At 55.8% G+C, this 14,254-nt stretch overlaps 1 protein-coding gene across 3 annotated transcripts; it reads right to left on the reverse strand.

Moving 5' to 3' along the window:
* Window positions 1-63: 63 nt before the first annotated feature.
* Window positions 64-8,553, reverse strand: ZNF687 (zinc finger protein 687). 3 transcript variants are annotated; one of them, XM_052636784.1, is made up of 9 exons: window positions 8,433-8,553; window positions 3,319-5,441; window positions 2,994-3,172; window positions 2,413-2,589; window positions 2,151-2,313; window positions 1,653-1,985; window positions 1,422-1,534; window positions 1,087-1,228; window positions 64-974 (listed from the first exon to the last, which is right to left on the reverse strand). In XM_052636784.1, exons 2-9 carry the CDS (start codon window positions 5,422-5,424, stop codon window positions 477-479), a joined length of 3,711 nt encoding a protein of 1,236 aa, XP_052492744.1. In that variant the 5' UTR covers window positions 5,425-5,441; window positions 8,433-8,553; the 3' UTR covers window positions 64-476. The 3 variants fall into 3 exon arrangements, with proteins under 3 accessions (XP_052492744.1, XP_052492745.1, XP_052492746.1); XM_052636785.1 differs by lacking the exon at window positions 8,433-8,553 and adding an exon at window positions 8,236-8,339; XM_052636786.1 differs by lacking the exon at window positions 64-974 and having other exon boundaries at window positions 1,191-1,327.
* Between the last annotated feature and the right edge of the window lie 5,701 nt (window positions 8,554-14,254).

A 14,254-nucleotide genomic window follows, 5' to 3' on the forward strand; every position in this document is an offset into this window, starting at 1 on the left:
CCTGGGACCCCCTTGACAGGACTCACCCCCACCAACCCCCCCTCCCCCCTGGATTTCTGGGGAAAAAAAAAAAAAGTGAAAGGCACTGCAGGGGTCGGGGCTGGAGTGCCGGTGAGTCTGAAGGGCATGCCGGGACCGCCATCCGTGCCCACAGAGGTGAGGAGTGTGTCCCTGACCACCCCAGTTATCAGGCCTTCCCATCCTCCCACCCCCACCCCCCCAGTCCCACATGGGGGGGCTGCAGCAAGAACATAATTAGTGTTGGGCTCAGAAAGAAGGAATGGAGACCCACTACTAGGACCCAATGGGGAACCGCAAGTAACTACCATCCTCAAGCTGGTTGTCCTTGGGGGTTGGCGGAAGAGGAGCTGAACAGAACGTGAATTATAATGGAACTCCCCAGCCCAGCGACCAGGCAGCAGCAGTGACCCAGGGCTCCAGAGGCAGAGGGCGGGGGCTCAGTCCAGGCCTGGGCCCTAGTTGTCCCCACTGCCCCCTTGCCGAGCCCTGATGAACGCCATGCCATGTGTGCGGAAATGGGTCTTGAGGTTGAGAGGGCTGTCGCAGCTCTTGCCACAGACCTTACAGGTCAGCGGGCCTCCTGAAGCAGGCAAGGGTGACTCTCCACCATCTGGGTCGGACCTGGAAGGAGGGGGGGCCTCTTCCTCCCCATCCCCCAGGCCTAGGGCACTGGCACTCCCCACACCCCGTTTCTTCTTGTGGCTGATGAAACGGTGACGGCTCAGGGAGCCAGGTGAGGCAAAGCACAAGCCACAGTCGAGGCACTGCTGGGCGCCACCGTCCACCCTCAAGCCCACCACGAGGCTCTGTTCCGCCGAGCCGCCGCTCCGGTAGCGCAGCGGGCCGTGGCCGCCCAACCCGGGTGCGCCCCTGGGGGACTTGGCTGGCGGTGTCGTGCTGTCGGGCTCCTCACTGCAAGAGTCTGAGGACTGGCGGCGCTTGCGTCCTGGCCCCTGGAGAAGAGGAAAGGAACTGGGTGTCCGGGGCCTCCCACGGCCCCGGCACCCCCACCCAGCACCCTGAGGCCGCGTCCACGTCCACGCGGCAGCGTGGGCCTCCGCCTACCTGGGCTCTGGCACCAGGGCCCCGAGCCAGGGCGCTCCCCCGGCCAGGGGACTGGGCCCCGAGCGGCAAGCCGTGCCGGACCTGGACGTGTTTCTCCAGGATCAGGCGGCTGCTGAAGGTGCGCTTTCCCTCTGTGCAATACCTAAAGGGGAGAGCGGGCGGGTGGGCGCCGGGGCACAGCCCAAAGACCAAGGCTCGCGGCTTGAGCAGAGGGAGGCCTCAACCGTCAGTCCACTCAGACCTAAGAGGCAGGCGGGAAGGTTGTTTTGGGGAACCAGGGTTGGGGGCACCCTGCGAGACAGAGAAGAGGACAGGGGCACAGGGGTGAAGGTTACCTGCAAGGGTAAACTCGCTTGATACCCTCGTGGTTGACCCTGACGTGGCGCCTCAGGCTGGGGGCCGAGCAGAAGGACCGCTCACACAGGCGGCAGGGAAACTTTTTCACTGACTAGGAGAGCAGGGGGTGGGGGATCTCAGAGCCAGGCTCCCATCTGGGACCCCATCCCCACTGCCACACAGGTCAACCCCAGTGCAGCCCCTCTGCCTCCCAGGGGACACCCCCTCACCTTGCCATGCTCCTTTTTCATGTGACCCACATACTCGTCACGCTCAGGAAACCAGGAGTGACAGAGGCCACAGGTCCAGCCGCCAGGGCCCCCGCCCCCGCCCTTGATGCCTTTGCTCCCCAGTTCTCGCCGGGGCCGTTTGGTTGGGCGAGGGGGCTCGGGGGAGCTGGGCGGCTCCTCCTCTTCTGAGGTTGAAGACGATTCCTCAGTAGGGGCAGCGGTTCCTGCCCGAGACACAGCCAGCTCCTCGGGCTCTGTCTTGGGGGTCAGAAGGGCACCCCCAGCTCCTTTCCCAGCGGTCTCCTCCCCCGGGCGCCCAGACTGATGGGTGTTCTGTGAGAGGGAGACAAGGCATGTGGCTGTTGGGGGAGCGGGGGGAGGGCCTGGCTTTGCCCAACTCCTGGCCCTCTCCCTTGCTCCCATTTCCAGAGGGGTATGTGATCTTAACCCCGGACTGATCCAGCTGAGCACCCCACCTCTGTCTCTTGACTCCTATACCTTGAGATGTTCCAGCATGGTCCTTTTTTGGGCAAAAAGCAGAGGACAAGATGGGCACTTAAAGACGCTGACACGCTGGGGCAGCAAGTGCTGGTCAAAGTGTGAGGAGAGGAGGGGTTTGTGAGTGAAGACCGTGTCACACATGGCACACTTGTAGATCATCCTGTGCGGAAGGAGAGGACAGTGCTGACATCCTGCCCCATCAAGGCCCAATCCCACCCCACCTCCCACCCCACCCCTATGCTCCCTCCCCAGGTCTCACTTGGCCTGCTGCGTGTGGAAGCTGGGATGCTGGGTGTAGAGGTGGGCATGGGCGCTGGGTGCAGACTTGAAGGCCATGGGGCAGATGGGGCACTTGTGGAAAACCTCGCAGTGTGACGTCTGGATGTGGGACTTGATGGAGTTCACACCCCCAAACACCACTGCACAGCTGGGGCACCTTGGGGAGAAAGTCGGAGGCACGGTGGTGAGTGGGGGGCATCCCTGCAGCCACCCCCAACCCCACACTCATTCTCGGGGACCGGGTGGCCTGAGAAGTTAATCGGCAGTGGCACATGAGCAACTGGAGGAAGGAGCCACAGGACCCGGTCCCGGAGGGGAGGCCTGCGGAGGTAGAGCTGGTGCTCCAGAAGTGGCCCTGCTCGCCCACTCCGTGGGGCCCACCCGCTCCGTGGGGGGCGATGGAAAGGCAAGGAGCTCAGGCCACACTCGCCAACACAGCATGGCTGCGTGATTCAGCAGGAGAGACGGGCTCGCCTTCTAAAAGGCTGGTCCCAGGAGCTACGAGACCATCAAGTACAGGAGGAAAAGTGTCGACATATGGGGAGGAGGTGTGGGAGGCACCTGTATCCTACGCGGCGAGAGAAATGTAGGCAGGCCTCCCGGAGATGGGTCTGAAAATTGGCTTGCAGAAAGTTGCCCCCACACTCAGGACAGACGTGGGGAGGCCGGTTCTTATGCATGCGCTGGTGGGCGCTGAAGCTGCAGCGGTTGGGAAGCATCATGGGGCAGGTTGGGCACACCTGTCGAGGGGGTCGAAACAAGGTGAGTCTGTGAGGAGGGTCCTGCCCCCCATTCCTTCTAACCAAGCCCCCACACCTTCTTAGACCCTGTCCCCATGGCACCTGGCTGTCCCCTTCCCAGGGAGGGGCTGTGAAAGGCAACTCACGTTGCTGGTGGCCCCAGGGGCGGGGGGCCCGAGCTGCTGGAAGTGGGCAGCCATGCCGGCCTTGTCGCGGCACTGCTCCTTGCACTCCAGGCAGCGGAAGCATGTGTAGGTAGAGGTGGCAGGGGTGGCGGGTGGCTCCGTTGAGAGCGGCAGCACGGGGGCCTCGGCGGCAACTGCAGTAACGGCGGAGGTGGTGACGGCCCCTTCACCCTTGCCCAAGGCGGGCAAGGCTGGAGGTCCGAGGGCAGGTGGGACAGCCAGCAGGGGCGTGATGTCCGGCTGCCCCACCATCTGGTCCAGGGCCACCGGCCTCATGACCAGGTGTGAGCACTGCATGACGAGCCCCTTGTCCTTGTGCTCGCGGGCATGCAGAAGCAGGCTGCACTTGTTGAAGAAGACCAGGCGGCGGGCGCAGTGATTGCAGGTGACCTCAATGCGCATGCTCCGGCGGTCATAGTGTCTCGCCAGGCTCTTCTCCAATGAGAAGGCATCCCCACATTCGAGGCAGCGGTAGCCCGTGGGTGGCAGGGCCAGCCCAGCCTCAGCCGGCGGACTCAGGTTTGGCCGGTAGGCAGGCAGCAGGTTCTTGCTGTTGAGGATCTTGTTGAAGGCCTCCACCAGGCTGGACTGGGTCCGTGAGATCACCGTGCCACCTGCTGCCCCCGGCCCAGTGGCCGGCTTAGAAGGCTGCACCATTACCACCGAGGCGCCATTCACCTTCTGCCCCCCTGTCCCCAGCCCTGTCCTCCCCTCAGCCTTGGGCAGGGCTTGGGGCACCAGACCCAGCACATTCTTAGGCATCATCTTAGGGCTGGTGGCAGTGCCCCCAGGCAGAACCACTGCTTTGCGGGCCACGCTGGCAGCCATCAGCATGGCAGTACTTGCATTCTGAATGGTGGCCACAGGCAGCACGGTGCCCTTGAGCCTCGTGCCATCACCCAGTTGGACACTCACCACCTTCGGACCCTCGGGGGCTGGGGTTGCTGGGGACAACTTCAGGAGGTTAGCCTCTGCCAGGAAGCCCCCCTCAGCCAAGGGGGTAGGGGGATCAGGGTCTGAGGGGACCCGGGTTACGGTCCTTGTGATATTTCCGCAGGATGTTTTAATGGTCTTGATCCGCACCTTGAGAGGCCGAGAGGAGCTGGAGGCAGGGGAGTCATTGCTGTCCTCATCCGCAGCCTCAGCTCCACTGGAGGGACTCTGGGGACTTCCCGGGGAAGACTTGTCTACTGGTCCCTCATCCTCCTCTTCCTTCAGGGGCTGACAGCTGGGCCCTTTAGGGGAGGCAAGAGGGCTCTGGTGCCCCGGAGACTTCTTGAAGAAGGACACCCCTGCCACCTGGGAAGGGGAGGCACTGGCAGGGACTCCCGTGGCCTCAGGGCTAGCGCCTGAGCCTGGCTGGGCGAGGCTCTGGGGATGAAGAGGGCTGCAGCTTTCCTGCTTCAAGGCCCCCAGCAGTGGGGGAGAAGGAGGGGGCAGCAAGGCTGGGCCATTCTCCCGGGTCAGCTCAAAGGGAGAGGGGAAAGCAGGTGGGGTCAGGGCCCCTTCCCGAGGTGGGGAGGGCGCAGAGGGAGGAAGGGGATCAGGGTGCTCCCCCGGCTCAGGCCCAAAATGAGCAAACAGATCCAGCGGAGCTTTGCCTTCCAGGGATTTTTCTTTCCAGGTACCCCCACTAGGAGGAGCTGGAGAGCGTGGGGTTCCTGGAAGGGATGGCTCAGGGCCCCCAAAACCATTCTGCATCAGACGAGGTCCCAGAGGGCCTTCCTTCGTCACTCCCCCCACCCGGGCCCCTTCCCCTCCTGAACTCCCAGCCAGGGACTCTGACTGCTCAGGACACACAGTGTTCTTGACGATGACGCTGACTGCTGAGACGTCCGGCGGTGGCAGGCTATGGTCAGAGGCCTGGGTGGGCCCCCCAGGGCCATCCCCGGCAGGAGCTGCTGTTGCTTCTCCAGATTCACCTCCTACACTGGGTTCAGGCTTCCCAGAGCCTCCTGGCCCCTCATTTTCTTCTGGCCCAGAATGGATGGCTTCATTTGCATCAATGTCAGGGATGTCAAAGGCAGCAAGGAGGTCATCAAAATCAGGGGTCTTCATGTCCCCCATGGCAATTGGTCCCAGACCTGGGGAGAACAGGGTTAAAAGTGAGAAACAGAGATGTCTGAAAGCAGGAACTCTGGACCTCCTCCCTCAGGATCTCTACATACATTCCCTCTCAGAAGCCCATGCACACTAACGGGTACACCTCCATCATAGTGCAAATCCTAGAGAGCTGGTGGAGGCACCTGTTTTGTCAAACCCTAAAACTGGAAAGGAAGGTAGCATGCACATTCCAGAGAAAGATCCAGAGAAGATCCAGAGAAAGCAAAGGAAAAGAGACTTCTCAGAAACACAGCTGAGAGATAACAGAGTAGAGATGGAGGGAGCTCTGTGAGCGTCCTGGTTGAAACCACCACAACCCCTCCTGTGCCCAGCACAGAATCAATCAACTAATCAATACGACTATTAAGGAGCCAAATGTACACGATGCTCTAGGTTTAAAAGCTCATTCACGGCAGCATGGGATCCATTGATACTCTTAGTGGATCTTCTGGGGGTCCACAAAGATCTGAAAGGCCACATGCACAAAAGGGCAGCAACTTAAGCCAAGATGCAAGGACTGATTCCGGTTCCAGCCTTATCAACAGCCTGCTGTATAAGCAAGTTACTCAACTGCCTTACTCTTGCTGTCTGAAACAGCGGGCAAGTAACTGGTTTATCATAGGGTTGTTCTGAGCATGATATGAATCCTAAACCTGAGAGTCAGAACCCAAAGAATAACTGATTATTACAGCCAGGACAAGGACATGCCAGGCCGAGAAGGCACTGGGAGAGAATAGGCACTGGAAATCTAGGGCTGGGGTCAGAGATGAGAGTCAGGGGTCAGGGAAGGTCAAGTCTGGGCCACCTGGGGTCATTACTAGCACTTGGAGATCTAGCTGGGTTAACAGGGAGAAGTGGGTTCAGGGAAGTTGCCCAAGAGACCAAAATGGAAAGAATAAGACACAGGAACAGAAAGAGACAAAGAGAAGCAGCAACGGAAAACCGTGACGGCAGCCTGGTCACAAGGGCCCCAGCCTAGGCCTCAGCTGTCACAAACACCTGCTGCTCCCTCACCTACCTTCCCAGGAGTGCCTGGCCTTCCCCTAGCCAGCCCCGCCCCTGCCTCCCCATCTTGCTCTCTCAGGACTAAAACTCCAGGGTATGAGCTTATCCAGCACAGCTGCCACAATGGGAAAAGTCAGGCTCCTCACCCCTCTCATTTTCCCTCTGAGCTCCTCACCTCAGGTTATCCCCAACTCACACTCCTCACCCTAACCCTTTTCCCTTGGCAACAGTGGCCCAGGAAGGTTCACCCAACCCCCACCTGTCCCAGTACAAGAAAAAAAAAAATCCCAAGAGACTAAAGCAGTACTAAACCAACAAGGTCGGTTGAGAGCCTGTGGGGGACCCAGGCCTGTTCTCTACCTCTCTCCCCACAGTGTTTCTGTATCTAGGAAGAAGCAACTGAAGAAGTCTCTTTCCTTCCACATTCCCTGCCCAGGATGCAAGCCATTTCCCAGGCCAATTCTCTCACCTCCTTCCAGCCTTTAGACTGTAACTGGAGAGAGTCCCAGCAGGTGGCAGCTGGCATTGCTGGGACGAAGATGGGGGTGGAGGGAGAGGGTACCAACTAGAGAAAGAAAGGGGAGTCCTCCCTTCATCCCCCTCTACTTAATTCTGCAGGCTCTGGGTTTAAACAAAGCCCTCCACCCTTGCGTCTGCCCTGCTGGATGGCTGCAGCCCTCCCCTGCCCCGGCGCCCTTCCCACCCTCAGAGGCCAGAGCCACCTTCTGCTTCCGCGCTCAAAAAAGTGGGCTGGTGGAGCACAGATCAATGGAGGCTATGAGAATACACCTACGAACTTGCCTCCCCCAAGGAACTCCCTCTTTGACGTCCAAGTGACTTAGAGGTCACCGGATAGTCAGGAACAGGCAGTAGATGAAGCAGCGGAGCTCAAGGCCGTAGAGGCTTCCCCCGCCCCACAGTCCAGGCCTTTCTGCGGCTGCTGCGCCCTGTCTCGGGCTCCAGCCCCCCTCCTTCCCTCCGTTCTTCCCCAAAAGCCAAAGGAAGGGGTTGAACAGGAAGAGGGTGAACTGGCTTGGGTCGGGTGGGGGCCCCGCGTCCCCTTCCCTGGCCCGGGGCCTGCTGCGCAGAGGAGGGAGAGGGGCCGGCGGCCGGGGGCGATTAGGCTGCCGCCAAGCTGGGCAACGGGCTGAATTAAGTCTCTGCCATCTGCCGAGGACCTGCGCGGGGAGCATGTCCAGGGTTGCGGGGAGGGGGCGGAGTGTACATGGGAGAAGTCAGAGGGGAAACTGAGGCGCGCCGCCCTTCTCTAGTTCTCACCCGCGTGCGAAGGGAAGGACGGGCCTCCGCCAGGCCAGGCCCTTAGGGAGCTGCCGCGCCGCACCTCCCGGCCCAGGACTATACGGGAGTAGGGGAGGCGTGGAAAGAGAGCGGGGAGGGGACAGTCTCTGCCTGACTCGCAGCTCTCCAGCCGGGGTCCGTCCCAACGCCGACCTCCCTCCCTCCCTGCGCAGCGCAGCCTCCTACCCCCGCGGACTCCCGAGGCTCTCTCGAGACCGGAGAGGAATCGGAAGGCGCGTCGCGGCCCGGGGCTCGAGCCTGAGTCCCGTCCGGGCCCGGACGCTGACCCGCGCCCAGGCGGGGTGCAGGCTCCGCTCCGGCCTGGCCCAGTTCCCCCGCCCCCACCCCCGGACACGGACACCATTTTAGGTCGCGACATCCCGCAGCTTCCAGTCCCCGGGCCGCGCTTCGGACGCCTCTTGGGCCAGGGGCGCCAGGAGTTGGGGACCCCGACCCTCCCTCCACGTTTACCCTGTTAGGGGCTGTGCTTTCAACAGGCTGGGAGTTTCGCCTACCGGCCCCAAGGAACCGGGGCGGCGTCGGGGCCACAGTAGAAGCCATCCCGGGGGGCAGCGCGCGGCGGGGGGGGGGGGTAGTTGACCAAGTGGGGGAGGGGCGGGGGTATTTACCCGCCCCCCCAGGGGGCGGGGCCAAAGGCGGGTATTTACCCCAGACACGCTCTCTTGTTCCGCTCCCAGTGCGGGCCGAGACCCAGCGGTCTCCCCACGGCTCCGGCCGCTACCGCCGCCGCCGCCGCCGCCCTCTCCACGACCGCCGCTACTTCCTGCTTCTCTCCGGTTCAGCCTCCCCCTCCCTCAGCTCCCTTCGCGTTCCCGGTCTGGGCTGCCCGCTTTCGCACTCGCCATTGGTCAATGCCCCCGTCGTTCAGTACTGCGCCCCGCCCAGCTCCACACTGGGTTGGCCTAAAGGGCTGCCGCTCTGAACCAGCTCCGTCCAGCCTTCCCGGCATCATTGGGCAAGAAGCTTGGTCCTTCTGGAGATGCTTCTCCTCATTGGTTGCGCCGGGGCCCACCTGCCCCCATCTGTGCGTCTCAAAAATGATTGCCCTCCGTGACTGTCGCTTAGAAAGAAGCCAATCTGATTCCCTGCTTTCCTACTGGAGGCGGCGACTAACCCAGGTGCGTCTCCGCCCCTTCACTCCCTATTGGCCGCGATCCAAGAAGCCTACAGCTCACTTATGCAAATTTCAGAACCACTTTTTATTTGTTGGGCACTTTGAGGAGAACCTCTTTGGGCCTGAGTGGAACCCGGATGTGTGGGTTCATTTGCACTGTTTTGTCAAGCAACACCCCAATGTCAGTTTTTCCGTGAAGAAGTCATAAAGTGGGACGTCACCGAAAGCATCACGTCATCTGGTTGACCATTTCCTCGCGGTTTTCCCACTATCTAAACCGTCATATAATCTACTTGGATGGGATCCTCGCAAGGGCTAGCTCTGGGGCGACGGCGTCAACCACTGCTCCTCCCTCTGCAGGAGGGCTCGTAGCGGGGGCGGGACTCGTAGTGTGGAAGGAACGGGCACCTGAAGCCTGGGACGGGCTTGCAGACCGGAAGTAAGGGAGAGGTGACGTTAGGGTGCTGGCGTGGCCAGGTCCATTTCAAAAGGGATCTTAAAGCGGCACTGTAGTAGGCTTCCTAAACACGGAGATAGGGGACGGAGAAACCCTCCCCACCTCCGTTACCCATTTAAAGAGCTCTCGTCTTCCCCGCCCCCAGCAGGGGTAGAGGGTGGAGTCGTGGCCGGTTTTCCCGCGCTTTGTGGCCCCGCCCCCTGAAGGCGGAGGAAGAGGAGGGATACTCCGAAAGTGATACTCTCTAATCGGCCTGGCGGGTTACAGTCCTTGGTGGTGGCGGGGAGGGGGTGGTGGTTTCCAAAGAGTCTGACACGACTTCGCGACTAAACAACAGCAAGTCAGCAAGCGCTCGCTGAACTCGTTTGCAAGTCCAGTATACCACCTCATGCATACCCCAGCCGGCCGGCAACCCTACCTATTCCGCCTTGCACACAGCCGCTGGAAACCTTATTAAGATGTTTCTGTTGTGCTTTCCAAGACTCCCGGACCCAGGACACTATGGCGCTCCCTGAGAGAGTGGGTAATAGCGATTGTATTGAAGTGTGAATCAGAACCTTCGGGTGGGAGTATAGGGCCACCATTTGTCAAATGGTTCCATCGGGCAACTTGCTCAACCTCCTCAACCAAATTTTCTCATGGATAAAATTGGGATTTTATTGCCCACCTGACATGGTTTCTGTGATGATTTTAACGGTTTAGCATGTCAAAGTGCTTTATAAAGCCATGGCAAATGGGATTAGGAGCCCCCTCTCCAGCTCTGACTTTCTCAACGTTGCCTGCAGTTGTTCCAACTCACAGCTCCTAGTCCACTTCTGAACAAACTAACTAGAATCGCATACTGAATGTATGGGAATGTATGGGAATGCCCACCGGCATTCCATTCTCCTCTCCTCTGAGTCTTCCCGTGCTGCTCTGCTTGGTCGCTCAGTCCCGTCCGACTCTTTGCAAACCCCATGGACTGTAGCCTGCCAGCTCCTCTGTCCAAGGGATTCACCAGGCAAAAATACTGGAGTGGGTTGCCATGCCCACCTCCAGCAGATCTTCCCAATCCAGGGACTGAACCCAGGTCTCCTGCATTGCAGGCAGATTCTTTACCACTTGAGCCACCAGGAAAGCTCATGGAACCATAATTACGACTCATATACTGGTACTATTTTTGTTGTTCAGTCACTAAGCCAGGTCCCACTCCTTGTGACCACATGGACTGCAGCACACCAGGCTTTTCCGTCCTTCACTATCTCCGGGAGTTTACTCAAACTCATGTGCATTGAGTTGATGATGCCATCCAATCATCTCAGCCTCTGTCGTCCCCTTCTCTTCCTGCCTTCAATCTTTCCCAGCATCAGGGACTTTTCCAATGAATCAGTTCTTCACATTAGGTAGCCAAAGGATTGCAGCTTCAGCTTCAGCACCAGTCCTTCCAATTAATATTCAGGACTGATTTCCTTTAGGATAGACTGGTTGGATCTCCACGCAGTCCAAGGGAGTCTCAAGAGTCTTCTCCAACACCAGAGATCAAAAGCATCAACTCTTTGGCACTCAGCTTTCTGTATGGTCCAACTCTCACATCCATACATGACTACTGAAAAAACCATAGCTTTGACTAGACAGACCTTTGTCAGCAAAGTAATGTCTCAGCTTTTTAATATGTCTAGGTTTGTCATAGCTTTTCTTTAAAGGAGCAAGTGTCTTTTAATTTCATGGCTACACTCACCATCTGTAGTGATTTTGGAGCCCAAGAAAATGAAGTCTCGCACTGTTTCCATTGTTTCCCCACCTATTTGCCATGAAGTGATGGACTGGATGCCATGATCTTCGTTTCTTGAATGTTGAATTTTAAGCCAGCTTTTCAATCTCCTCTTTCACTTTCATCAAGAGGCTCTTTAGTTCTTTGCTTTCTGCCATAAGGGTGGTGTCATCTGTATATCTGAGGTTACTGATATTTCTATCAGCAGTCTTGATTTCAGCTTGTGCTTCATCCAGCCCGGCATTTCTCATGGTGTACTCTACATAGAAGTTAAATAAGGAGAGTGACAATATACAGCCTTGATGTACTCCTTTCCTGATTTGGAACCAGTCAGTTGTTCCATGTCCATTTCTAACTGTTGCTTCTTGACCTGCATACAGATTTCTCAGGAAGCAGGTAAAGTGGTCTGGTATTCCCATCTCTTTAAGAACTTTCCACAGTTTGTTGTGAATCACACAGTCAAAGGCTTTGGTATAGTCAATAAAACAGAAGTAAGTGTTTTCTGGTGGATACATTGTGGTATTTCATTGTGGTTTTTATTTCTATTACACTGTTTAAAAATGTTAAGCACCTTTTCATTACTCTTATTGACCATTTGTATCATCTCTTTTGTAAAGTGCTTTGTCCAGAATTTAATTGTTAGTCTGTTTATTTCTTTGTTTGGGGCCATGCCAAGTGTCATGTGGGATCTTAGTTCCCTGAACCCACCAGGGATGGAACCCACACCCCTCTGCAGTACAAGCATGGAGTCTTAACTACTGGACTGCCAGGGAGGTCTATTTTGTTTGTTTTTGTTTTATCTTGTCTTGCTTTTTGATTTGTAGTTTTTTATGTATTCTGGACACAAGTCCTTGTCAAGAATGTTAATTTCAGATTTGAATTGCACTTCTGCCATCTTTTCAGCCTTCAGTCAGACTGGCAGAAACTCTTTGGGAAGTAACATCATGATGGCTGCCCAAGAAGAACCCCAGGTTCAGTTCAGACTTGTATTGGTTGGTGATGGTGGTACTGGAGAGCTACATTCAAGAGCCGACATCTGACTGGTGAATTTGAGAAGTATGTAGGTGCTGATTGGAGACCCTAAGTTGGTATTTGTTGCCATGCCTACTCTTGCCCCACCAGAGGTGCAGTATGAGCATGATCTAGAGGTTGCTCAGACGACTGCTCTCCCGGATGAAGATGATGACCTGTGAGAAAGTGAAGCTGGGATCCAGAATCAGAAGTCCAGTTTTATAGGCAACTGTTCTGTGCTATCAGTGGTACAGCAAGTTTGCCACTTTATTATGTAGCTAAGCAGAACAAGTGCTTAATCTTTGAATGCTGAAGGAGATGGATGCGCTTTGGAGTGAATGTGGCAGGTAAAAAAATATATACCTGCATTTTTGGACCTGTATGTTTAGGTCCTGTGGGATACAGTTATTTCCTCCTTGAGTTTCAAATATGAGACTGCCATAGGACTTCCTTGGTGGCGCAATGGATAAAAACCCTCCTGCCAGTGCAGGGGACACAGTTTCAATCCCTGGTCCAGGAAGATCCCACATGCTTCGGGATTACTAAACCCATGCACCGAGCCCACACTCTAGAGCCTGTGCTCCATAACAAGAGAAGCCGCCGCAAGGAGAAGGCCGAGCACTGCAACGAAGAGCAGCCCCGCTCCCCACAGCTGGAGAAAGCCGCCTCACAGCGACAAAGGCCCAGTGCGGCCAAAAAACAATATATATAGTTTTTAAGTTTTAAAAACAACTGCTGTCGTCACATCATGATGTTGAGAGGTGGAATCTTGTTTGTTACTGTCGTTCTCACTCCTTTTTGTTTAGAATCAGAATAAAGTAGTTCAAATATAAAAAAAAAGAGAGAGAGAGAGAGAATGTCAATTCCAGATATTTTCTTCCTGGCTGTAGCTTGCCTTTCTATTTTCTTTCTTTCTTTTTGGCTGCGCTGGGTCCAGGCTGGTGTGCTCAGGCTTTCTCTAGCCTCGGTGATGAGGGGCTACCCCCTAGTTGCCATGCTGGGGCTCCCATTGCAGTGCTTTTCTTGTTGCGGAGCACAGGCTCTAGATAGAGCATGGGCTCAGCAGTAGTGGGCATGGGCTTAGTTGTCCCAAGGCATTTGGGATCTTCCCAGGCCAAAGATTGAACCTGTATCCCCTACCTTGGCAGGCAGGCTCTTAGCCGCTGGACCACCAGCGAAGTCTGCCTTTCTACTTTCTTAATGATTTTTTTTTGGTGAACATAAAGTTTTAATTTTTTGTGGTAAAATTCACATATTATAAAATTAACATTTTAAAGTGAACAATTGAGTGGCATATTCATATTGTGTAACTACCACAGCTATCTAGTTCGAAAACATTTTCATCACCCCAGAAGGAAACTCCATACCCATCAATCAGTTGCTCCTATGCCCCACCCTCTCAGCTCTTGGCAACCACCAGCCTCTGTTCTGTTTCTATGGATTTAACTATCTAGATATTTCACACAAATGGAATCATGCAATACATGACCTTTCATGTTTGGCTCCTGTCACTTAGCAGAATGTTTTCCAAGTCCATCCAAGAAGTTTCTTTTTGGGGGGCTACTCCACATGGTTTGTGGGATCTGAGTTCCCCAAGCAGTGATTTTTCCTGAGCCATAGCAGTGAAAGCTCAGAGTCCTAAGCATGGACCACCAGGGAATTCCCAGAATTTAAAAAATTTTAATAAAGCTCAATTTATCAACCTTTCTTTTAGGTTAGTGTTTTCTACCTCCTGTTTAAGATCAAGAAAACTTTTTTTTCCCTAGCAGGCTTGTTTTACTTTTAAGCTCATGAGTGTTAGTCACTCAGTGGTATCTGACTCTTTTCGACCCCCCACCAGGCTCCTCTGCCCATGAAATCCCCTGGAGTGAGTTGCCCTTCCGTTCTGTAGGGTAGCTCCCCAACCCAGGGGTCGAACCCAAGTCTCCTGCATCACAGCAGATTGTTTACTGTCTCAGCCACAGACCTATTGTAAATTAATGTTTATATGTGATATGAGGTTAAGAATCAAAGTTCCATTTTTCCTCCATGTGGATATACACCATTTATTGAAAAGATCATCCTCTCCCCCACTGAATTGCAATGGAGTAGTATTGTGTTCTTTTTTTAAAAATAAGTGGTACTAAAAAATAATAAT

This window comes from Budorcas taxicolor, chromosome 3 (genome assembly GCF_023091745.1).
Source record: "Budorcas taxicolor isolate Tak-1 chromosome 3, Takin1.1, whole genome shotgun sequence".
NCBI classification, from domain to species: domain Eukaryota; kingdom Metazoa; phylum Chordata; class Mammalia; order Artiodactyla; family Bovidae; genus Budorcas; species Budorcas taxicolor.